The sequence below is a fragment of the Malaclemys terrapin genome, chromosome 2 (genome assembly GCF_027887155.1).
Source record: "Malaclemys terrapin pileata isolate rMalTer1 chromosome 2, rMalTer1.hap1, whole genome shotgun sequence".
In the NCBI taxonomy this organism is placed as follows: domain Eukaryota; kingdom Metazoa; phylum Chordata; order Testudines; family Emydidae; genus Malaclemys; species Malaclemys terrapin.
The window spans coordinates 206,677,047-206,703,324 of record NC_071506.1 but is presented as its reverse complement, the minus strand read 5'-3'; the positions used below and the strand labels follow the sequence as shown (position 1 = coordinate 206,703,324).

General features: G+C 39.3%; 1 protein-coding gene across 1 annotated transcript in view; it reads right to left on the bottom strand.

Moving 5' to 3' along the window:
• Nucleotides 1-3,524: 3,524 nt before the first annotated feature.
• The window catches only part of KIF15 (kinesin family member 15), a 47,016-nt gene continuing 24,262 nt past the window's right edge, over nucleotides 3,525-26,278 (bottom strand). Inside the window, exons 19-35 of the mRNA XM_054020641.1 lie at nucleotides 26,008-26,113; nucleotides 24,723-24,888; nucleotides 22,217-22,367; nucleotides 20,989-21,074; nucleotides 20,164-20,239; nucleotides 19,788-19,874; nucleotides 18,718-18,822; nucleotides 17,380-17,502; nucleotides 16,279-16,425; nucleotides 15,034-15,138; nucleotides 14,580-14,744; nucleotides 13,874-13,983; nucleotides 11,426-11,498; nucleotides 9,545-9,582; nucleotides 6,592-6,757; nucleotides 5,699-5,830; nucleotides 3,525-5,338 (exon numbers count right to left, since the gene is read on the bottom strand). Of these exons, the coding sequence (XP_053876616.1) occupies nucleotides 5,264-5,338; nucleotides 5,699-5,830; nucleotides 6,592-6,757; nucleotides 9,545-9,582; nucleotides 11,426-11,498; nucleotides 13,874-13,983; nucleotides 14,580-14,744; nucleotides 15,034-15,138; nucleotides 16,279-16,425; nucleotides 17,380-17,502; nucleotides 18,718-18,822; nucleotides 19,788-19,874; nucleotides 20,164-20,239; nucleotides 20,989-21,074; nucleotides 22,217-22,367; nucleotides 24,723-24,888; nucleotides 26,008-26,113 (1,911 nt within the window). The 3' untranslated portion in view covers nucleotides 3,525-5,263. The remainder of the gene's footprint in view (nucleotides 5,339-5,698; nucleotides 5,831-6,591; nucleotides 6,758-9,544; nucleotides 9,583-11,425; nucleotides 11,499-13,873; nucleotides 13,984-14,579; nucleotides 14,745-15,033; nucleotides 15,139-16,278; nucleotides 16,426-17,379; nucleotides 17,503-18,717; nucleotides 18,823-19,787; nucleotides 19,875-20,163; nucleotides 20,240-20,988; nucleotides 21,075-22,216; nucleotides 22,368-24,722; nucleotides 24,889-26,007; nucleotides 26,114-26,278) is intronic.

The window sequence follows — 26,278 nt, the reverse complement described above, 5'->3', positions numbered from 1 at the left end:
GCGCTGAGGTGGAGCTGCCGCCAATCAGCCGATCACGATCGCGGCTTTTTTTTTTTTTCTTTCCCACCGCTTGGGGCGGCAAAAACCCTGGAGCCGGCCCTGCTTGGAATGTAGTAAATCAGACCTGCAGCAGACTCTGCCACTGTGCTTCCAGGATTTCCTGTAATCTGATGGTGTGACTAATACTCTGTCAGAGAAAATACATCAGAGTTGGACGGTAGGTTCTTTTGATCAAACACATGCTTAGAAAAGCTACTAAAAATGTTGAGGGCTCTGCTGTATTCTGGTGTGTTCAGTAGAGGAAATGGCATAAGCTCGGCTTGAAGCATCCTTCTAGAACTCAGGCTAAAGCTGCTTCTGTGTGCTTGAAACATTCTGATAAGTCAGAATACACCTGTGGGGTTCATTAATGTGACAATTTATACACTCCTGTGGTTATGCAGGGCAGTTGCGGCTGTCCCTCTGTCCATCTGGGAAGGAGGCCATGCCCCCTTGCTACAAGGTCTCTGGAGGGGCACAGTTCAGGGGGAATTAGCACTGGGGCTCTGCCACTTGGTGGGGTAGAGTAATCAATAACCTCAGAGCCCAGGGCCTCAGGCAGTGCAGGGCACCAAACAGTTAGAGGACTATGGCCTGTAGTCAGGACACAGCAGTGAAGTCTATAAACTCAAGCCCTCAGACAAGGCAGGCAGCAGTCTATATGCCCAGACCCCCCCCCCCTCCCCGACAAAGCAGAGCACCAGTCAGGGGTACTGGCTCTGGCAGACTGCTGACAAACACAGGCCTCTTGGCCTAGAGTGGGGAGCCTGCCACACCCGGGTGCGGTAGCAGCGGGTAGGAGGTCACAGGCCAACCTGACTCCACCAGGTCCCAGCCCAGGGCCCTAATGGGGCAGAGTGCTCCGCCACTGGGTCAGCGGGAATCCACCCACAACATGCTGACTCGCTGTCAGTCAACACCACAGCCGAACTATATTCGGCTCCCTGGGGCTACTTCCTACACTTCCATTCAAGGGGGGTACTTGGGTCCCGGGGTCATTGTTCGTCTCGCCGGGGTAAACAGCTAACGTCAGCCCCAACAGCTCCTTGGAATCTCCGGAAATCCTTCTGGGTCTCAGGTGCTGTAGCGGCCGCTGTTGGGTCTAAGCTCCAACAGTGCATTGGAGACATCCTTCTCCTCTGGTGGTCCCTCTCCAACAGAGTTGGAGGACCCAACTTTTATATTTCCAGTTCCTGTCCTGCCCCTCTGCTTCCGGCAGGGTGGGTGTGGGTGTCCTGGCTCTGCCCCTAGGAGGTAGTCATGTCTGTCCCTCCCTCCATCTGGGATGCCACGCCCTTTCACTACCAGTTATTTAAAAGAAAGGCAGTAATTGCAATGTGTGGTTCAGGTACCATGTGACGCTCTGATTGGCAATAAAGTTCAATAGGCCCATTTTCTTGTTTCCCTAGAATGCTTCTAGCATATTACTGTTTTTTAAGGCAAAATTTTTGTGGTCACTTCTGTAAAGCCCTTTGTGCTCTCACAATTAGTTGAAATATTTTTGCATGACGACCTAATCTTCCAGCTTTGCTGCTTAACTGTATGCTTTGAAATTTTGTGATTTTTAACTAGGTAAATCCAGTCATCTTTTATATAAAAGAATAGATGAGTAAGGAACCATATAGCAAAGCTTTTGGGGGGGCCGTGAAAGGACTGATGAAGCCAGAATGTCTGCCGGTCATGACAGACACATCAATGACAGGTTGTGAGGGTAAACCCACTCCAAAAATTCTACGTCGGTCACTGCCACGGGGAAAGCGCATGGCGAGCTAAATACCCAGTAATCCAATCAGTTAGCTGCACAACTATAACCCTAGCTGACCATATAAACCCTCCTCAGAAAAACTGATAGGGATGAGTAGAAGAAACAAGAATTTGCTATTGGCAGGAAAGCAGCAGGACTTCATTGAATGTGGATCATAAAAATGATACCTCCAGTCACACGTTTTTGGCTATTTAGGAGGAAGAGAAATCCCAATGGACCCATTATTTTGTGCAGATTCCAACTTCCTTCTATGACTTCCATTATAAAACAGATTCAAAGGGCTAGATCCACAAAGGGGAATTAGGCTCAACATTACAGCACCTAACTTTAGGTGTCCTGCCATCCAGTAGAATCCTCAGTCCTGGGCTAGGCAGCCAGGCTCCCTGTACAATGTATGTGGAGAGTTATTCACCTAGGAATGGGATACATAAAAAGGCAGCACTGAACAGGGAGCTGCCTGAAATGGGAAATGCCAAGGAGAAGGATGTGGGATAAGATCTTCACCTCAAGAGATTTAGGGCCAGATTTTTAAGATATTTAGGTGCCTAGTGGAATTTTCAAACACATCTAGGGCAGTGGGCCCCAAACTTTTTACCTCCCCCCTCCCCCTCCTTTATTGCTGTCCACGCCCCTCAGGAGCAACGATTGGGAGTGGGGCCACGGTCCGGGATGGGGCTGCAGCTGGGAGCAGGGTTGCAGTTGGAGCTGGGGCCACAGCTGGGCCAGGACCCAGGGACCAAGGCTGTCTGCGGCCGGCAGCCGGAACCACAGCCAGTCTGTGGTCGGGTCAACAGCTGGGGTCATGGCTGGGTGCAGAGCTATGGCCAGGCTGGGAACCAGGGGCTGAGGGCCGGAAGTGGAGCTGCAGCCAGGGGCGGGGCTGGAGCAGGGCTGCTCTCTCCGCACCCCGTGGGGGCTGGCCCCACCAAACATTCCTCTAGTCCCCCCCTGGGAGGCACCCTAAAGTTTGGGGATCACTGATTTAGGGTGAAATCAGTGGGTATTAGATGCCTAGGTGCTTTTGAAAATCCCACCTAAATATCTTTAAAAATCTAGGCTTTAGGCATTTATTTCCACTAGGGAGTCACAGCCATGAATCTTCTGGAGTTAGGTACCTAAGCCAAGTCAGCCATTACTCACAAAAAACACCACAAAACACAACATGATGGTCATGCTCTCCTTCTATATTCATTTCACCAGAAAGCAAGAATAACTCTCTAGCCCAGTGGTTAGGGCACTCACCTGGCATATGGGATGGCGAGGTCCATGTCCTTGTTCCAACTCAGGTGGAGTCAGGATTGAACTTGAGTTCCCATATCCTGGCAGCGTGCACTAAGCACTGGAGTATAGGGTATAAGGATGTATTTTGTATAGGGCCTGACCCAGTAGACCTACTCTAAGGTTGGGCTGTGCTGGTGAGAGGTGGGGGCATGCCTAATTTGTGAATCCTGCTGGGATTTGGGCAAGGACTAGGCATCAGCACTGAGGCATGCACACAGCAGCCTACCATCAGAAATGTAGGCACCATGGGGACTTTACTGGTGGAAACTTAGCACCTAGGACTTTAGACACCTACAAGGTTAGGTAGCAACTGAGTTGGGATTCTGAGGTTCTCTGCTTTATACTTAGGCACCTCAGTCCTTTTGTGGATCTATCCCAAAGTTTGCACGAGTCTAAACGTTAGAGCATACAGTATAGAAAAATCATAAAATCATTTATATACAAAAATCTTTATTTAAAAAGTTACACAATTCCAGAAGAACACTACTACTATATATTATAAACATATGCCATAAAAAAAGAGTACAAATTGTATTACCATAGCTGCCATATTTGTTCCCTAACAGTATTACAAATTCTGCAATACATCAGATAGGCTATCAAGTGGGTCTGACCTACCTCTACACCTCACTGCTATCAAGGGGGAGAGTTATTGCAGAAAAGGAAGCCTTTATTTTCCACAACGAATGAAGGGAGCAAGAGTTGAAGTCATCTCTAAAATTACTTCATCTCTGGAAAGAAGTGAATTTCCTGATTTAGTCTAAATAGGGCAAGTCAACACCCTCAGTTTTCTGGAGGCCCATCATTAAAGGTTTGATTGCCCTTTTCTCTCTCCTCTTCCTGAAAAACTTCAAATAGAAACTACTCTGGAGTATTACGTTACTTTCCATACATAAAATTAATATCTGAATTTAAAATATTTAATTCATAGCTAAACTGAGGAAAAATCACTGTCATTTAGGCCCTAGTTAGTTACAGTAGAACCTCACTAAACTTCATACCCTATAGTTCACACAAAATGGTCTCTCCCTTCTTCTCAGCAAATATTTAATAGTGAAGTGCTGTAGTAAGGAATTGCATTACAGAGACTTCATTACTTATACAAAACATTACAAAATATTTAGTGACACTATCAAATAACTAAAACTCAATTAACATTTGTCCAATTAATATTGTGATGCATTATCAATACTTCCTCCCCCCCCCCCCATTTTGAATATTCCAGTCATTTGCAACGCATCTCCAACTCTTTAGGGAAACTAATGAGGTTTTACTGTATTCTTACAAGATGTTGCATATATTTAAAACTCTTGATACGGGATGGACTTCTGTTTGATAGAATTTTCAGTTATGCAGTGCTTAAACAAGTTAGCCAATGAGGTTATTCTCAACAATACTAGTGCAGAATGGTTTCTTGACTCTACAGAAGTCCCTGTTTGAAGCTTATTCAGTGAAAAATAAGTTTGTTTTGAGAGCACTTGAATTCCAGAAAGAGTGGAACAAGGGAAAGGAAGCAAATATTATGCCACAAGATTCCAAATATTCATAGTACTATTTACAAATCAATTCATTATTAAATTGACATTCTTGCTTTATTGAAAAAACCTTAATATAAAACATGTATTTTTGAGTAACAAAGAAATATGAATCAGTTCACAACTTTACAAGTGAATTTCATCATTCCAGTATCAACATTTAGACATCCATAAAAACAACAGGCAGAAGTTGTTTAGATACTAGTTGAATTTGTACCAATTACCTTTCTACAAATTGAGGTAATGTGAAAAACCCCTAGCATTAAAAAAAAAGCATTGACCTAAATTAAAGTACAAAAGGAAACAAGAAATAGAGAATATTCCAATGAAAACTAGTCACTTTTCCTGTACAAGCACAAAGTTGAAAGGAAAATCCTGCAGCACCTATGGATAAAGCTGTAGAACAACTTCAACAAGTGGGGGGTTAGAAAATCTGCCAGATGAGCTGAAGCAGACTGTTTCACTAAAACCCACCACCTGGCACATTACACGGACTGAAATAATTAATTATCCTGAGTACATCTGATGAAGGGCTCTAGTTAATAGTGATGAAGGACAAGCTTTACTTTTAGAACTCTCTCTTTAAAGTCTATCAACATTTTAAAATGACCACTTTTGCAAGTTTATTTGTTGTTGTGGCTGATCAAGATTCTTGACATGATTCAGATTTTTTAATTTCCTTCAAAAAGATATTTTCAACACGCAGTTTTTCAACCTCCTGTAAAGAGAGAAATATGGTACTCAGAATTAGAAGAAAGTCTGTCTTCAAGAGATTATACTTATTCTAACTTGTAAAAAGAAAAGTCACCTAAATCTGATGACATTAACAACTAATTTTTGCAAGCTGTACTACTTCTTTAGTGTTTTATAACTACAGGAGTAATTAAGCAAACTGGACAATACTGACATTGATGATGAAACTGACTAACTATGAATCAAACATTGTTGCATGGAATTGCAGGATGCCAGGAATAGTTAAATAGAGGAATGAGAATTCTAGTCTCCTGATCAAGCTTTTGCTTTCTGTTTTACCTCAGATCATTTATTTAATCTGTATTCTAATCTCTGGGACACATACCTCAGTAAGTTTGGCATAATCTTTCTTTAGTTTCACAAGATACTGAATCTTCTGGTTTAGGTTTTGGTGACCTACTAACTTCCCGTTCTCCACAGCGAGAAACTCTACTTGCTTCCTTAGCAAGTCCATCTCCTGTAATTAAATAATAAATTAAATACAAATGTGTGTCTTTTTTTGAGGTATTCAGATTTTAAGAAAGCTGTTCCTTTTGAAATTGGCAATACTGCTACAGTAGGACCTCAGAATTACGAACACCTCAGGAATGGAGGTTGTTTGTAACTCTGAACAAAACATTATGATTGTTCTTTCAAAAGTCTACAACTGAACATTGACTTAATACAGCTTTGAAACTTTACTATGCAGAAGAAAAATTCTGCTTTTCCTTTTTTTTTTTTTAGTAGTTTATGTTTAACAGTAGTGTACTGTATTTACTTTTTTTTTTTTTTGGTCTGCTGCTGTCTGTGTACATCCGGTTCCAAACGAGGCATGTGGTTGACTGGTCAGTTCATAACTCTGAGGTTCTACTGTATTTAAGTCTGTTGTAGCATATAACATACCTGTGGGTCCATCCACCAATTGATACCTACTTGTTACTCACTCTCATTGGCTACTAGACTAGATTTCTCTAGTGGACAAGTACAGTTGGCTGATCTGTATTTCAGATCGCATCTCTGCATAGAACTTCCCTTGGCATTTGATTACTATACTACGAAATATAGTTGAAATAAAAATAATCTATAAAATAAAAAGCTACATTTTGGGAGGCAGTCCTTGATTCCTTTACTGTTTGCTGGTTAATTCACAATATTGACTATTTATCATGGGTTTGTCTCCCAGTCAATGAGGTTCTACTGGATACAATTAGTGAAAGGAAGTCACACATTGTTTATAACCTTTTTAATTTTGTCTCTCTCTTCACAGGTTTCTTCCAGTTTTGATCTCATTTCTTCTTTTTCCTGGAATGTTTTTGACTCCAAAGCTCTTGTTCGTTCTATTTCCATGGTCATTTCAAGATAGCCACTCTCTGTGCTCTTAAGGGCATTTTTGGTCTCTGCTAATCTGCAGATATAGAAGTATTATAAAACACATCAAATTAACCACGTTAATGCATTCACATCACTCCTCTATATCCCATCACGTTCTTTTATTAAAAGGTCCTTTTGGCATACGTGCCCTGGTATATGTTAATAGGTACTGTTTAACATTGGTACATAATCACCATCTTCAATTGCCCGATCTTCTAAGGGTATGTCTACACTGCAATTAAAAAGCTGTGGCTGGCCTGTTCCAGCTGACTCGGGCTCGTGGGGCTTGCGCTAAGAGTCTGTTTAATTGTGGTGTAGGCATTCAGACTTGGGCTGGAGTGCACACTCTAGGACTCTGCAAGGTAGGAGGACCCCAGAGCTCGGACTGCAGCTTGAGCCTGAACATCTACACCGCAATTTAACAGCCCCTTAGCCTGAGACCTCGGAGCCTAAGTCAGCTTCACGGGCCAGCTGTGGTGTCTATTTGCAGTGTAGACATACTCTAACTAGTGTCCTTCACTTGGGATTCAATGCTGGGAAAGTATTCCATTTCAAGCTTAAATTTCCAACTCTCTCAACTAAGCTAATGAAACTGGAAATGGAATCCTAGCCTACAGGAACTTCCTAGAGTGCACATCACCCACAAAAATTCAGCACTCAGAAGGTGAACTCAGATTCTCTTATATGAAGATTATATTACTACTATATTTGATTGCATACTGGTGAACATCTCTTCACATATAGAATTATAGCTCACAATTCATTCAGCCTGATGCTTTAAACATTCTTTTTCTCGATCACAAGACCAGAAGCAGTGCTCAGGAAACATTTTGCTCTGCCAAAACATTTCTAGCCCTGGCAGGTTGTGAAGTGTAAGATCTTAAAATGTATGTGTTACCAGTATTTCCACTGTTAATGAATATACACTTGTGAACCTATTAATGTTTTACATAAACTTGATACAGTTTCACTTCCATTTTTCCTCCCCAGAAGTCTGAGAGACTGAGTACCAGCACTGGTGCAAAAAGCAGGTCCTGTTCCCACATTCAAGAGGAGCAACAAAAGGCCTAAAGATGAGAAGAGACACCAATAGACAATATCTTTTCTGTCTTTTGTCTGATATTTTCTCCACTTAAAAGAGAACTTGCAAAGGTGGAAAAAAACAGGCCTCATGCCTTATTGCTTCTTTATGATGCAATAAAAACAGCCTGAAAGGTTTGTTGGAAAAGGTGATTCCTCCCATCCCACCTTGCTTTTTACATTAGTAATTCAGGTCTTTTCTACTCTAGAAAACTCTTTGGTGACCAGAGCACTAGTAAAATATGACACTACAAGAGAAGATTAAAAGCTGAGCATTGGAGAGGAGACAAGAATTTTTGTCTGACTGGTTAAAACACTTATTTAAATCTAGTGCTTAATGAACATGGGGGACACAAGGTGTCTTTATTAAGGATTCAGCGTTTTGCCTCTTCAATTTAGGTGAAAGTGCTCACAGTACACACCCTGAGACACTTACCCACCCAAGAAATCCTCTAGCTAAGCCAGGGGATTCCAGATTTGACATTCTCTATATTTCCAAGGTTAAAAACATCAATTAGGGGGAAAAAAATAGACATTCACATCATCTTTATATATAAACAGCAAAAAAAACCCAAACCCATTTAAAAAAAAAATTCTTTGCCAGTCACCTTTAATTCTTTTGGCCCACTGACACTCTTCTTGAATGTAAAAAAGGAACTGCTGATGACAGCAGGCTGCATGGGGCTTTGCTGGAAGAAGAAACCATGGAAGTGATACAAATATTGATTTTAATATTTAAACTCTAAGCAGCACCAAACTATTGTGGTCATGGGCACATCAGAAATAAAACCAAGTTAAATAGACAAACTAGAAGTTCTATATAATGTTCAACAGCAAATACTGACAAAAACGGGAGGTGATGCATGGTTTAAAATCAGCTTCTTCTGTTTAGAATTTTGCTTCCCTCCTATTCCTGCCATTTGAAATCTGATATCACCGGAGAAGCCAATAGTCTCAAATTCCTAAAATTGGAGAATAACGGTTTACACAATTTGCAAGATTTTAGATGATGAACAGCAGAGATTCCACGTTTTGTGTGGGGTGGGAGTGGAGAGAGAAGTTTATGGTAATCAGAATGCTGATGTGAATGTAATGTGCAATATCTAATGTGACGTCAAGGCTAGAAACAAATGCTACACACATTACTGGAAAGCTTAATTTTCCCTCTCTCTAAAGGTGTATTCATTTCTAGCACTAAAGACTTAAGATATGAACATTAAATGAAGCAATCCTCTTGGTTCCTTATACCAGCAGTGTTACTTTGACACTGATTCAACTGTTGGAACCTATCTTTCTTTCTTTGTTTACATGACCTCTGCCCTATTAAAGCAGATTTTGAAGAATATTTAGGCAAACTTGAAAACAGTTATCCATCATGGCTTGACTACTGTCCACCCAATATGCAGCATATATGGGTTTCTAGCATACCCTACTGTGGAAGCCACACTGACACATACTCAAAGAATCTCATGCAGTTTCAGCATATTTCAGAGCACTTTACCTAGACAGGAGCTTTGTATCAAATGTAGAAACTGCTACTGCCACCTACTGATGAAAAATGCTAAGAACTGAATGTTTATTTTAAAAGGTAAACAGGATTTCTGATTTTAAGCTTTTTTTTGTTCATATCTTCAATGTTAGTTGGAAAATAATGTCTTTTTTAAGATGTAAGTAAATTATTTTCAGTATTTAAAGCAGTTTATGATCCAGTTTTCAGGGTGATGAAAAATATTTAACTTACTCTGATCTAATTTTCAGTATTTCTTCCATCGCTTTATTCTGAAAAAGGTTCAAAATACGAAGCGTTACATCAGTAAAATTTAGAAGTTATAACAGCATTTATATACAATTGATTATTTAACAGCAAGCTTATTAGTCTTTTTTGACCCAGAAATAATCCTGTAACACTACTGTGGCTAATATTACCAACATTCACAGCTGACTATTAAGAGGTATGGTGTCCTTGTTATGTAAACATAATCCCTCCACTGGATGACCCACAACCAGCCAGTGCAGCTGTAAGACTGGGTTGCAGTGTCTGGGAAGTGCGTAGCCAGGGCTCTTTCAGCACATGCCATGAGCAGCCTCCACTGTAACTTAATATTGCTTTCTTTGGGCAGAAACCTCAGGAGAGGAAAGTGGTACAAGCTGCAACTCTGGCCTTGTCTCCACTATGGGGCAAGTCGACCTAAGTTATGCTACTCCAGCTACATCTTTTGTTCTGTTTCATATCAATGCAAAATTTATAATTCTCGTGAATTCTAAGGGATACTGGGCCTGATTCAAATCTACCATTGCTTTTACACTGGTTTAACTTGATTGAATTCAACAACAGTAATGATTAGGGCCCTACCAAATTCACGGCCATGAAAAATGTGTCATGGACCATGAAATCTGGTCTTGTGTGTGATTTTACCCTATACTGTACAGATTTCAGGGGGGAGACCAGCGTTTCTCAACTTGGGGGTCCTGACCCAAAAGGGAGCTGCAGGGGGGTCATGGTCATTGCCACCCTTACTTTTGCACTGCCTTCAGAGCTGGGTGGCCAGAGCGACGGCTGTTGGCCAGGTGCCAAGCTCTAATGGCAGCACCCCTCCAGCAGCAGCATAGAAGTAAGGGTGGCAATACCTTATCATGCTACCCTTTCTTCTGCGCTGCTGCCATCAGAGTTGTGTGGCTGGAGAGTGGCGGCTGCTGACTGAGGGCACAGCTCTGCAGAGAGCAGCACAGAAGTAAGGATGGCAATACTATGCCATCCTTACTTCTGCGCTGCTGGTGGTGGTGGCGGCTCTGCCTTCAGAGCTGGGCTTCCAGCCAGCAGCCACCGCTCTCCAGCTCTGAAGGCAGTGACGCTGCCAGCAGCAGTGCAGAAGTAAGGGTAGCAGTACTGCAACCCCTCCTCTTCCCCCACAATAACCTTGCAAACCCCACCTTTCACAGCTCCTTTTTGGTTCAGGATCTCTACAATTACAACACCGTGAAATTTCAGATTTAAATAGCTGAAATCATGAAATTTATGATTTTTAAAATCCTATGAGCGTGAAACCGACCAAAATGGACCCTGAATTTGGTAGGGCCCTAGTAATGATGATTTACAGCAGAGTAAGAGAGGAGAATGAGAACCAGTGAGCTTGATTCATCTTCACTGGGACATGGAGGCCATGTCTACACTTACTCAACGCTGCCGTGATCTATGCACAACGCTCTCCCATCAACTTACCTTACTCCTCTCATTCTGGTGGAGTACCTGAGTTGACCGGAGAGCACTCTGCAGTTGATTTAACGGAACTTCACTAGACCCGCTAAATCAGCTCCCGCTGCATAGGTTGCAGCAGCGTCGATCCCCAATAAGTGTAGACATGGCCTCTATTTCCTGGTGAAGATTAATCAAGCTCAGTGGGTCTCATTCTCCTCTCTTATTCTGCTGTAAATCATCATTACTGTTGTTGAATTCAATTGAGTTAAAGCAATGTAAAAGCAATGATAGATTAAAATCAGGCCCAGTATCCTTTAGAATTCACGAGAATTATAAATTTTGCATTGATATGAAATAGAACAAAACATGAACAGCAACACTTACAACCAGCAAAACAATTGAACATCATATAAAAAGATATAATACCTTTGCTAGTCTCTCTTCAGCAATTTCCTTGTCTCTCTCTTTTAGGTGCTGAATGTCAGAGTGCTTGTGACCACTGTAGAAGTCCAAGAATGAGAATTCATCTTTCTTATGTGCAAAGGGAACCATTTATAACACAAGAGATGCACCAGAAAAAACTAGTAATACTTGTAATTTTCTTAATGCTTGCTCAAAGTCTGATTACCATATATCACAAAATATAGTTCTGGAAGCAGTTTAAACTTTTATATTCTTAAGAGTTTTAGTTACCAAAAATACATTCTCTCCAAAAGAAAGATTTTTGCTACGTGCAGAGAAATCAGCATTTTAATTAAAAAAAAGTTTCATTTGGTGTTGGTTTACGAACAGGAGTGTCTAATACAGAGCTTTATGATAAACCTCAGGGTTTCAAGTAAACATTTTTAGCTGCCACAATTTTGATACTCCATATGGTTTGCAGAAAACAACTCCCTCCTAAGAGAACTCAGTGGTCTTGCTCAGTTAAGAGGAAATGATTTTTATTCAGAATATTTAGAGACTTGTTTGAGTTTAACAGGAGATAACAAAAACACTCAAGAAACAGTTGGAAGAAAAGATAAACTATCAGAAAGTAAAAAAGTGTGTTTATTTTCCTTTCATGAGACGCTTGTGATTATCTTTAATATTTTAGAAAAATGATATGAGAAGACATATACATATACTATAGGCAGGGCTGGTAGCAAGGCCTATTATTCAGACAGCAGAAGATGGGTACAGGAAGAGAAAGGATGGTCTCACAGGGAAGGCAATTGAATCCTGCCTGGAAATCTGAATTTCATCCCTGCCAGACTTCCTGTGTGATGCTAGTCAAGTTACTGACCTCTTGTGAAAAGTTTCTTATATATTCCTTATTTACTGGGTGCCTGATTGCGACCTTGTGATCTGATTTGCAGAAGTGCTGAGTGCCTGCAGCTGCAATTAAAGTCAATGGGAGCTGAGGTTTGAACATATTAAGTGCTACATACTTTGAAAAATCATGTCCACGTGTCATGTCCCAAATCATGTCCCAAAATTAGTTGGTACTTGACCTCTCTCTTTGAGCCTCAGCTCCCTGTCTGTAAAATGGGGATGATATAATACCCTCTCGACACACATAGGGATGTTGTGAAAATAAATTAATGTTTATGAAGCAACCAGATACTATAGTGATGAGCACCACAGAAAAGCCCATGAGGAAATTAATAAATCTGTCTTCAGAGCCGGGTTTGAATAGTGTGCAGTAAATGAGGCATGGGACACCACATTGCAAAATGAGGAAACAAAATATTGGACAACTGTTCATTAAGTGTGCACCATCTATTCTGTGCACCGAATGAGGCTGGGGTCCGGTGGGAAAAAAAACCAGTATACGATAATGGAAAAATGGTATCCTAATACATAGGCACAAGGGAACTGAATTAAAGTTGCACAGGCATCCTTAATTCTCGGATTTCCTAACTTTTAAGTTCTTGACTTTGCAATCTTAATAATGTTCTAGTTTTTTATGTGGAAATATATCTAAAATATTCAAAGACACTTCTACAACTACTTGTCACTGTTTCAGTATTTTTGTGCCATGAACATTTGTCAGTTAGAGAATTTAAATTAGAAAAACTTTGTAATGTTCTAATTTTCAATGCTTTCTAATGGAAAGGCAGATTCAGGTCCTACTTTATATCCAGTTGTAAGGTGCCACACCTTTGTGTCTGACTTGTCCTTTATTACATTAAGTTTTTTCCTTAAGTGATTTATAATTAGTAGTGACAAAACCTCATATTACACTGATTTATGCTTCAAAACAACTTCATATTTAACACTTTGTAAAACCTCTAGGGAATTCATCAAACAGAAAAACACCAGAACAAATGAAGATTTTGGGAAAAAAAACAAACAAACAAAAAAAAAAGTCCAAAACTAAGAGCTTAGCCTGCAAATTCAGACAAAGATCATATTTTTTCATCTAAGGGTATGAACCAGTTTGAAGCCTTTTCATCAATCATTTTTCCATTTTGCACAAAGCATAGAAACAGTTATGTTTCTTACTGTCAAAAGATGAGGTGTGGAATCCTGACTCCATTTAAGTCAATGGCAAAACTCCAATTGATGTCACCGGGACAGCATTTCATTTTGTCTATTTTTCTTAATATGGATAGTGTTTATATTCTATTACTTTTCCCAGTTAAAAGCTGCACGAACAGATAGTTAGGAGTTATAAACCTGTTTCTTTTATAACTTAATTGTTGTACTGTAATCATTTATAATTTCAAAGGCAATACTATTTACTGGCCATTAAAGCATTTCCATAAAAATAGGTTTAATTGAGTCTTCTTAGTTTAACTAGTTCTGATACAGTACGTGTAATACCCTACTTGCAGTAAAGAAAGAATTACAATTTAGTTTACATAATCACTTAAGGGTTAGGACAGCTTTTACCGGTTCTTCCTTTCTCTCTGATACTCTTCAAGCTGGCTCTGTAGGTTCCTATTATTCTCTGTTAATATCTGCATTTCCAGGCGCAGGTTTTCCAGTTCACATAACTGTCCCTAAACCAAGCAAGAAAAACACGTTATTTTAACACTACACCACAATTCTTGTTTTCGTTTCCAAACAATTTCCAGTAAAGTACAGAAGGAACAAATATTCTGAAACTGTTCAATGGAAGACATAAGAAATTCTCTGTCAAGATCCTATCATGAGCATAATTTGGGGATAAGGCGTTGCCCCCTCGCCCCAAACAGCAAGCCTCAGGCAGGCTCAGAATTGGCTCCCCACCCTCCACTCCACACGCAGCCCTGTTGGCCTGACTGTAACTGCCCTCCCCCGCCCAAATACAGAAGTCAAACTACACCTATGGATCCCATACCAATAAAGCGTGACCAAAATTTGCTTTGCAGAAAGCCAACGTTGCTGGTATATCAGCAACAGAGATTGCAACAAAGTGATACAAGAGACTATCTTTTTTTCTATCAGCTGATTGCTCGGCTTCTTTAGAATGCTACCAGCCCAGGAAAGGAGAAGATCAAGAGCAGGCTTCCTGCATGGCAGTGCAGAGTGCCAAACACCAACCCACTAGGATAGTTTATACATTTCATATTAACTTTAACCTTAAAAACTACCTTTTCTGTTTACTTCACATTACCTTTAGCCTTAGGATTTCATCATTTTTAGCTGTTCTTTCTTCACTTAATTCAGATACAAGATGTTCCAGAGTAATGGCAGAAGCTCTCCGATCTGCTATTTCCTGCTCCTGAGTTTCCAGGAATTTTGCCAGATTTACACCAAAATTAGGGGGAGTTTTTGGACTCTGACAAGTAAAAACAGTCATACTGAGAAGGAGGAGTCTTCCCTATACTGCAGAAGTATACATTAAAAGATTTTACTTGTTAATGCTGTGTAACTAGGAGACAAACATCAATAATGCTGTTTACCTTACAAAACAGAAATAGGATTTCATAGACTATACAACTCTTTTCAATATACCATCACTATTTCTGTACCCAGTCTAAAGATGTTTTCCCTCCCACACACACACACACTGCTTTGCTTCTTCAGTGAAGAAAACTACAGTACATAATTAAAATGAAATACTATACCTGTGGCAGCGCTATTGCAGCAGAGTCCACAAAGCAGTCTAATTGTTGCATTTTTAGTTCATAGTCACTTTTCCTCTTTTCCAGTTCTTCTGTTTTTTTGTCCAGCTATTATAAAGCCCAATCAATTAAAATTCAGTTTGCGCTTAAAGTTCACAGAATGTTGAAAGAATTAAAGCAAAAACTAGTAGCTTTTAAGTATGCAAGTTTACTCTATATATTCTGAGTACTTAAATATATTAGACTTCACACTATGTTTTCTCGTATCAACAGTTCTTCCACATTTACTGTACCTACGGTCTTGTTCCCTTGTTGATCTCCAAGCAAACACTATTTAAAAACATTTAAACAAGGTACTATGTTAGCAGCTAATCTGCTTCTTTTTGACTAGCATTCAGCCTCACTCTACTTGGGGTACGTACACAACACAATGAAAATCAAGCTGCTGTGTGTAGTTACATGGTCAGTGAAAGGATCTGGCAGGGGAAGGCAGCAGGGAAACACTCTGGCAGTGGGGAGCTTCCAGAGCCTTTCCCTACTGCCTCCTCTTGCCAGAGCCTCTCTCTGTTGCCAGAGTCTTTCCCTGTGGTGGAGAAAGGCTCCAGCAGGACGTTCCAGTGTAGATGAGGGAAGCACTGTTTGGGAGAATGGAAACCCGTACAAGGTACATAGAGAGTGCTCATGAGTCTCTTTACTCACCTAAGCAGTGCCTCACTATCTACATTACTACTAATACTCGTGTTAGGGGAGTGTGCAGTGTATGTACTCTACACACTGGTGTAAGGAGCATGCAGGACAGATGTACCCTAAGGTAGATGGATATTTGTGCTCCAAAATATATTAGGGGTGACTTCAAATCACCTTCTTACTTTGTATCATTTAGACAGATCATCAGTTACCCCCATGATACTATCTACAAACAAACTATCACATATGACAAGGAGGAAAAAGAAAACCCTGTTTTGTATTGCTCGGACTTCAGGTTGCTTTGTCTTTATTTCCACTCTCATGTAAAATCAAAGCCTTCAGAATTAACACTTGTGCTAGCTTAGGACTCCCCATTAGCAAGGTTGTAAAGCTTATCCAGACCTTTGTTCAAAATCCTTTAAATTATCACTGTCTAATGCAGTGAGAGATTGTTAACAAAAAGCAACCAGTTAGGGAACTGTGGGTAGATGGCAATGTATGATGTAAGTCTCTCAAAAAAATGAATAGCTGACTCTTTAGGATGAACTTCCTAAATTTTACCTGTTCCTTAAGTTCCTGAATTAAAGCTTCTTTCTTTACTAAGTCTTCTTGTGCACACTGAAGCAATACTGCATGTTTTTTAGAAGCCTCTGTTAACATGCTTAGCTGCTCAGTGGTATGGTTCAGGTCTTCATACAGGAGCTCTATCTGTTTTATTTAAATAGACAAACAAATGTAGGAAGAGTGAAATAAATAGAAATAAAATACCTGCTTTGGAGTAAAGTGGTTTACAGTAATGGTTTATTAATTACAAAGGTCCCTTTCCCTCTACCTTTTTTTTGTTTGTTTAAATAAGGTTAGAACTAAAGTAAATATTCACCTCACAAAGACATGGTAATATAGACCCCAAATTAGTTAAGGTCTAAAGTGAAGTCTGCAATCTTATACTATTCCCTAGATCGCTCGCATAGTGGAGATCTATTTGCAGAGGAAGGGAGGTTTGAGAGGTGAACAGTTTGTTCTGGTAGATGTAGGAATGGCGCTAAGTTGAAGAATAGAGGTACTATGTATACTCTTGGGGGAATTCTGCATCACTGTGTGCACACATAATTCATGTCCCCCGCAGATTTCTTTGCTTCCCTGCAGAAAAAAGGCTGACAGGGAAGCAAAGGGAACCTGCAAGAGCAGTCACGCACCACTCCCTAGTTGCACAGGTACATCATTTCAAGCACCCAGAGCAGCCGGTGGAGAAGTAAATCACTGCAAGGCTGGGGACACCCCAGCCAATGGCTCCTACCCTGAGCCAGGATCAGCTGCTAGTCCCAGCTGAGCTGGAGGCAGGAGAGGACGGAACTTCCTCTTCCCGTGCAAGGAGTGGCTGGGGCTGTGTCAGACCCACCCCCAGAAACCTCCCCCGAGCTGCAGGAAGCTCAGCATCCTCTTCTACTTCCTGCCCCATCACTCCTCAGCTGTGGGAGGAGGGGTCACAGTACAGAGAGCTGCTCCCCATCCACCCAACCCCCGTGCATCAGGACCTCCCAGACCCAGACATCTCCAAGTGAGGTTAAAATCCATGTAAATACTTTAAACTAAAAATCAAATACGTCCAACTCATCTGTAGCAGAAACAATCACAATATAGTACTGATGTTAACACTCTTACATTAACTTTATCAGCTGCCTGTTTTCTCTCCAAGGCTTCTCTCAGCTCCTCAATCTGCCTTTCCTGATCCTCTATGATTGCTTTGTTTTTGTCTTTTGCAGCCAGGGCAGAATTATACTTCCACTAAGAAAACAGCAAAGTTAAGTTTTAGGACTATGACAATGCAAGCAAGATATCAAAGAAAATTGCTAAAAGCATCTCAGCTGTTGGATCTTGGGGTCTTGAGATGACAGAACTATAAAATACTGTTTAGAGAATTGTCTGAGATAACAATACTAAAGGTCCAGTGAATAGAAGTATTACTGCTTGCTAAATCCCACAAACTAAGGTTTTGCATCAGAACTAAAACTGAGATTATAAATTCAATGTCATCTGACTATTTTAAGATCATATCTATAAGTGATAGTCATGCCTTGTTCCTTTCCTAGAACTGTTAATATCCTGTGTGACCATGGGTCAGTCAAAGGCTCCACCTCTAGCATTTGTAAAACAGGTATAATGCTAACCTACCTCATAAGGATCTTGTGAATAAATGTGTTTGGAAAGTACTTTGAGATCTTCCATGAAGATTGCAATGAAACAGAGAACTATTTCCGATAGGATAAGTGTGTATGCTGGGTGTACCTGATGTAATATGCACACAGAAAAATTATAGTTCATATTCTGAAGTTGTATGTTCATTTCTATGCTGAGTCCTTTTGGGTTCACAGTACATGTCAAATACTGCATGTGTTGCTGTATCAGTTTGCAATAAAACAAAGTATAAAAGACTGCAAGACCTCTGTTTAAAAAAAAAAAAAAAAGCACACTGTAAAGCAGAAGACAAAAGTCTCACAGCTTCAGTGAGAAAGCACAATTTAGTAAGTAAGGGCCCACCTCCTGCAAGTACTTATGCAAGCAAATAACTTTATTATAAGAATCTTATTGAGTCACGTGTGCTTGCAAGACTGGAACCTAGGAGTTGTCTCATAACTACAGTTTCTTTCCTACAAATGAACTCAGTGACTTCAGCTTCATTTACTGATCTCTCAAACCACCAATTTCTCAACAAAATTAAACATGAATGTGTCAGCTGATTGAAGCTCACAGGAACTGAGTAGGTCCAGTAAGAGAAATGTCTGTCTACTCACCATGTGGAAAAAGTTCAGTTTCCAAGACCACACTAGGCATAAACTGCTCAGAAGAACACAACAAAAGTTGAAAGAAACTCAGCCTACAGCAAATTACGCTGTTTCACATTTATGATAAAATATGTAATTGAAAGTGTTCAGCCTGGCATTCCATTCCATTTTTGTGATACCCAACATTGCCCCACATCTTTTCAAAAATGGAACATACATTTACGTCCTCCAGCTCTCTTGTCAGTCCATCAATGGATTCTGTCTTGTGACTAATAGATGTCCTAAGCTCCTGGATCTGGCTCATCAAGTCAGATACAACCTCCTGTAAAAGAAGAAAAATGTTGAACCCCAATTTCACTGAACTTTGTTACTATTTAAATAATTTTTGCTTAGCCCATATTTCACTTTGAACCAAGAAAATATTTGGAATGGTTTTTTTTAAGTTACTTTGATTAGAGTGTGAAGGAACAGTACAATTTTTGATGTTAAAAAGCACCTTTCTTTACCCTAAGGTTAACAAGAGTTAAATAGCTTATTTACTATTCCAAGGTTAAAAGGAAAAAGACTGTTTTGTAGTAAAACTGTTTAGTTCCACTCTGATCCTCTTCTGGTAGAAGGTTATGAATGTTGCTGTAAGAAGCAGGTGGAAACTTAATGGAGTGAGTCATCTTCAAGAAACCATTACTAGACTCTGGATTTAGTGTGGCAGTTCCCTCCAATCCCACCCAAGCTCCCTAAATTTTTCCTTTGTTATGAAAGCAGAGCAAGTCAGGAATTGATTGACCATCCATGACAATGAGTTCCCATATAATTTCTTAAATGTATGTTATACTCAATGATAAAAGTTATTCACCAAAGGAGCTTTCAGAAAACTGGTGAAGCTACCTTAAATGAAACGTGGATTGACTTTACTGACAAGAATTACAGTGAGATTCTTACTGTGTCATTCCTATGGTTTATAATTTCAATTCCTCAGCAGATGAGCCTGACTGGAAACTCCCTGTCAATCAACAGGTGATACGTTCATGACCTTGTGTTAGCTGTTTTGTCCAGCAGACAGCACAACTCCCTTTTGTCTTCCCTCTCCAGCTGTCCCCTTATATCTCCACCCTGTTTTCTCTGGCACTGTGCCAGCCTTCTTTCCCCAGCTGTCTTGAAGACCCTGTGCCAGATGTATGAGAGCTTTTTCCACCTATTATCACAGTTAGGAAGGGCTTGGCTTCCAGCTCTGCTGCAAAGAAGTCAATTTCTTTCAGAACTTGTGAACCAACAATAAAAAGTAGCTACCTTGTCAGCAGTGTTAGTCTTCTGCAGAGAAGCAATAACCTCTTCGGCAGCAGCCAGATTCTGTTCTAATTTCTGCAACTTTGCTTCCTGGAAGAAACTTTATTTTAGTTATGGAAAAAGCCCTCAATTACCTCTTATGTACATTTAGTATAAACGTAACACTAGGAATAACGCAAGAGAGACAGCTGTACTGCTTAATATGCTGGAGGGGCTAAAAGGTATCATAGTAGTTAAAAAGCAACTGTGATTCCTGAGACTTGAAAGCACTGAATTTGTTTTGCTATTAAACTTTAAACAGTTAGTTTAATAAAAGTTCTATTGCCATTAATATACAGGGAATCCAAGAAAACCCAATTGTCAAAATGTGCTTTTATACCTGCTGCTCACATCGTGTCACCATTTCAGAGGACTGTTTTTCCAGCTGTACATTTTCAAGTACTTTCAAGAGTTCTCTAGAAGAGAAGGAATATTTTTCTTGTAAGAGACTTAATCAAAACATAAGAAAAGACAGCTTGAACAAGGAACTGACTATGTAGGTTGGCCTTCGGTCCCATTTAGTTCTAAAGGTTCTTTCACTACCAGCTGATTAATGCTATTAAAAAAAACGAATGGTTCAGCTTGCAGCCATACATTGCAGCTGATGCTAGACCTTTCACATACCAAAGAACATTTTTATAATGAAACTGTTCATTAAAAATAATTAAAAAGAAGTAGTGCTGTCTTTAGTGGGTAAAGACACGGACTAAAAATTCATCACGTAATCATCGCTATACTGCCTGGGGACAAAAATCTCTAACAAGCTTTTCTGAATGGGTGTTTTCAGGTGAACTGAAGGTGTTATTGTTGCCTCATCTGTTTCTTATTGTTTTCTCTTTTTAGAAAGAGAACGGATATCTTAGATACTAAAACATTTTTCTCTTTATATCAAGAGATAGATAATGGCAATTACAAAATACATGAAAAGATACACCATGCATAGTGATTTCAGAGATTTAAAGAACTCACCAGTCTTTGGGCCAAATTCATTCCTGGCAGTTAACTCAGAGGTGAATATTTTCCACAACAATGCATTTAGAAGGTTTGCATTTTTATTTTTGGAAAAAGAAATGTATTTCATAGCAAGAACTACGAAAAAAATGAAGCTTAGCATAGAATGAAACCATTGACTTCAATTAGAAATCAAACCCACAACAACACTCACTTTGAATTATTTTCTTTGTCTTCTTGTAATTGCATTGTTAGTTTTTGATTACGTCCTTTTTCTGTTTCCAAAAGTTCTAAAAGATTCTAAAACACATAATATAATTTTTTATAACATTCTGTTTGAAGTGTATCGATAAAAATATTTTAAACTCTTCTGTTAGGCATTTGGATATTTGGTACCAACATTATTTATATATATATATATATATATATATATATATATATATATATAATATATTTATAAAAAAATAATTTTAAACCAAAAGATTAGAAAGGAGGAAGAAAAAATAAAACACTCAAAATGCTACATAAAGCATACACAAAACAGAAACAAAGAGTTCTTGAACCTTGTCCTGAATAATTCTAAAGGTAAACTCTAGTGCATGCTGACAAGTCAGCAATTCTATTGCCAACCACCTCAGTTGTCATTATGAGAGATAGCAGACCTATGGTTAGATAAGTCTTGAATAATTTAGGATCCTAAGGGGCACAAATTAACACAATTTTCAATTTAGGTTTTAATTTTTTTCAGTTGTAATACTATACAGTGTTATTTTTAAAAAGGAATGTATAGTTTCCAGTCTGTCAGTTATTTCTTTAAATGCCAAAAGAGAGACCTTGAAACAAGTATGCTGATCAGGTAGCCAGCATACAACACAGAAAGGAGGCAAAAGCATTTACAAAAGCCCTTGAGCAGCCTTGTTGCTGTGTTCTGCAATCACTGAAGTCTGTGAAAGGTTTTCAAAGAAAGCAGCAACTAGATTGCAGGACAGTGATCTAACACCAAGAAATAATAAATCACTATGACAAGACCATTATTGCCAATGTATAAAAGCACCAACTTTCAAATATTTCAGAGATGCCATTTTTAGCCAGAATTGAAATCTAAACCCTCCAGGGTATTCCTCCCAATATTCATCTCAAAAGCAATGCCCAGTTTCTTTATCAACTAGCCCATCTTAATCAAGACCTGTCAAATGATAATGATTTCTTTGGTAGACAACAGAAATTTAGCATAATGTGATTTGATATCTTCTTATAACCAATGGTTTTCAAGAGTTGGCTGGAAAATTAAATAAACTCTGGAAGTAACACCTTAGATAGGACTATCAAAATAGTGAATTTTTTTGGCCCAACATTGGTAATGTCATTTTAATGAGACGAGTTACATAATTTGATTAAATGAGAGGTGCGATTATACTGTGTAACAGGTTTGGCTTTCTTACATGAAGCTCGGTTTTCAGTGCTTCACTTTCTTGTTTGTTGTCTTCAAGCTGTTGCTTCAGCTGATCAGTTTCAAACTTCATTACTTCCTGTAAATTGTCATAGTCATCCTGCAGACTTGTTTTTCCTTCAAGAATCTTTTCATGTTCTAGCCTTCATTAAAAATTTTTTTTGACATTATTAGAAAACAAGAATTTGTACTGGACAATAAAAATAATTATATTTTAAAAGCTATAAATAATCTACAGAGTGTTTTATAAAAAATGGATGTCATGTCAAGACTTACAGGCTTTGGTTATGATATTTTTATGACAACTCCCAAAATATTAAGTGACACCTCAAGTGTTTTAAGCAGGGCTTTGGAGTGGAGCCCGGAGCTGGAGTACGGACTAGTAGGTTTTTGCCTGGAGCTGGAGCAGAGCATTCAAAAATTTGATTGCTCCAAATCCCTGGTTTTTAGGGGCACTGGTGGAAATGGTGGGAGAGAGGCTGTGATGTTTTGGACGTACAGCCACTGCTGCTTTCCTCTAAAAAGAGCCAAGATTTACACCCTTAAAGGGAGGGATAGCTCAGTGGTTCGAGCATTGGCCTGCTAAACCTAGGGTTGTGAGTTCAATCCTTGAGGGGGCCACTTAGTGATCTGGGGCAAAAATCAGTACTTGGTCCTGCTAGTGAAGGCAGGGGGCTGGACTCAATGACCTTTCAAGGTCCCTTCCAGTTCTAGGAGATAGGTTTTAAGTGATATTTCAGTCACCATCAGTCATTGTTTATCTGCTGATGGTAGTGATTAACATAACATATTCACACATGTTTATTCAGTTACATTCTCTCTTACCCATGTATAGGTTATTTGTCTCACAAGAGCTTTCTGCATATTATATAGCTTGATTTGTTTTCTTTTAAACTGTTAGCTTGAGGAATATTTAGGTCACTTAATATTAAGGTTAAAAAAGTAAAGAATTAGAGGGGCTGTGCACCTGCTGACAAAGGTTACGAAACAAAACGAATACGGAGCTGGTAGATTGGTATTTACTAGAGCACCTCTAAAAGGGTCAGTTTCTTAATATTTAATTAGGCACAATAGTGAAACCATGTCATCAGTTTTGATGCATGGTTCTCAGTCTTCAATATATTGCTTAGAAGATGTCACATGCCACATAAGATGTAATCCCAATAGGATGCAATAATGCAGTCAAGACCATTTGTCATCTTGGTTAATGGAAAAGATTTCCCATGCACTGAGATTGTGTTACTTTAGTGCAAATGTGCCTGTTTAATATCACTTGCTATTGAATGATAAATAAAATCTTACCAGTTTCCTGCTCCTAATAGCACTTAATGTCAATTATAGCATGTAGTACAGAAAGATTTTCAATCCTGAATTGCCAACCTTTCAAACTGATTTTAAATGTATGTTTTCATTTTAGTTATATGGATTCTTCGATGCCCACAACAATGTGAAGCAGTGACATCATGGGCAAACTAGAGCGAGGCTTTTAATTTTAGCATTAAAGAATTGAAAAAAAAAAAAAACCAGGCTTCCTCAGCAAATTCACTCTACTTAAGGGAGGTCAGAACACTTACTGGAAAAATCACATGTACAGTAGAACCTCAAAGATACGAACACCAGAGTTATGGAGTGACCCGTCAATGGGACACCATGTGAAACTGGAAGTAACCAATCAGGCAGCAGCAGAGACAAATAAATAGATAAATAAAAGAAAGAAAAAAAAGCAATACTGTACTGTGCTTGTATTGCATCTCAAAGGTTGGCACATTTGGGCTGCCTGTCCCTCCCCCTCCCCCACGAGGGGCAGCCACTTACAGCAAGATGCTGGGGCTGCCAGCCCAAGGCAGCTGGAGCCAGCTGAGCAGAAGCAGCACTGGGGTCTGCGCTTTCATCCCTGCCGCCCTCACCCTGGCTGGAAGGAGGACGTGCTGCCCCCCCTGCCTAGGACAGGGATACACTGTTTTTACTTCCCCTCCCTGGGGAGGGGGGACACACTGTTTTCTCACACACACACACACACACACACACACACACGGGAGGGAGACAAGCTTGCAGACTCAGGCCAGCACCCAGTAGGGAGTTCAGCAGCTGCTGAAGCCTGGCATGTCAGCTGCTGAGCCTGAACTGCACTTTGTTTAGAGTTACGGACATTTGAGAGTTACGGACTACCTCCATTCCCAAGGTGTCCGTAACTCTGAGATTCTACTTGCAATGGAAAAATGCTATGGGCACAAATGTTGAAATTAAGGAGGCTTCCCTGTAGTCTCTGTTAATTTCACCACCTTTTTTCCCTATCTTCTAAATATACAGGAAATAGTTGAGCCTGTAAAAGCAGTGTGTGTATGTACCAAAAAATACAGCGGTTAACTTGAGCTCTGCTTTATAGGAATGATTATTTACAGTGAAAGTTAGCACATATTAGCATAGAATTAAGAATCTGGATGCACTCTCATGTGGACGGCTTAGAAACTTCCACTAAGAAGGAACTGACCACATACCTAACATTATCCAGTTGGAGTTGTACATCCATATGTCTCATAGAGAGTTGACTCATTTCCTTCTCTTGATTTTCTCTGAAGGTGTTATACTCCATCTTTACAACAGACAGCTCCTTGTCTGCAGACTGCAGGACAATGCGTAAGTCATGGACTTCACTTTTTAATACTGTCAAAAACATGCAGAAATGTATGAAGTTTTGTTAATTTATAAAAATGCTCACTTGCAGATGCAATATCAGGGATATTGAAAAATCTTATGTGAAAATTAAACAAAACTACATACAACTCTCAGTAAAACTGGCCATTTCCTCAAAAAAAAAAAAAAAAAAAAAACTGTGGGGAAAAAAACTTAAGGAGAAAAAAAGAGGTAAAGAAGGGTCAGTGAAGTACTGACTTGTAGAAAAAGTGTATACAGAATCAAAAGGATGCTAGGAGGGGGGCATGTAATTGTAAGTCAGAATTGTAAACTAAATGCATGTTAACCCAATTTAATTTTATAGGCAGTGTAATCTTGAGAGTAGATTTAGAACTTGCTTATTGTTTAAGTGTTCTCACATTTTACTGTATTTTGTATTTTAAAAAGTCATCTTAAGTAGGTTCACCTGTTTACCACACTTGTGAGTTTTAAATATTCTAAGCTAATCATGTATGAGAAGTATGGAAAAAGAAAAGTCCAACAGCTTCTATATTAGTTGTATCAGGAAAATGAGTTCAAACATTACTATATTTCTAGTTGTCTAACCAATCTAACTGGAAATGTTAAAAATATATAGGTATGCTAGGTCTATGCCCTCAGAATATAATGCAGGCATTCTAGTAGATAGACACCAGTGGGAGTTAAGACAAGTGAAGACATTTTTTAAAAACTTAAAATGATAGAAGGGAACAAATAAGAAGGAAGGTTAAAACTTGCTCCTGAATCTGGGACTGTAGCTTGGTAGAATGATCGTGCACCCTTTTCCTTTTTATTATTTTAAATTATTTTAACCTTCTAAAACAATATTCCATATTCACTTAGGATGAATCGTCTCCTTCCATTGTCTATAACTGGAGATCCTGTGATATAGAGGAGGTCAGAGTAGATGATCTGGTGGCCTTTTCTGACCTTAAACTCTATGACCAACCATGCAGGTTGATCAAGAGTGGACAGGAAAAATTACTCATAGGACAGAATTATATATATCATTACACAACCAAAGCAGTTATTCAGTATTTGTCATAGTAGCTTCAAAACATTAAACCTCTTGAGAAATTCACACAGCATTTCAGTGCTACACAGACTTACTATCAGTCTTGCTTTGAGTGTCTTGAAGTTGTGTCTTGAGAAATGTTATCTGTCCAAGAAGCTCCTGCTGTTCTTTATTCCAGTCACTTCTTTCTGATGAGAACAGCTTTAGAAGAGAAATAAAATTTAAAAATGGAAGGGGAGTATAGGAGCGTATAAATCATAGTTGAAATAATATAAATATTTTTATGTGTTGTGTATTTTCCAGCTCTGACTATGTAAAATGCATTTCTCTGTATGCTGAGAAAGTTATTTTGGATATTTATAATCA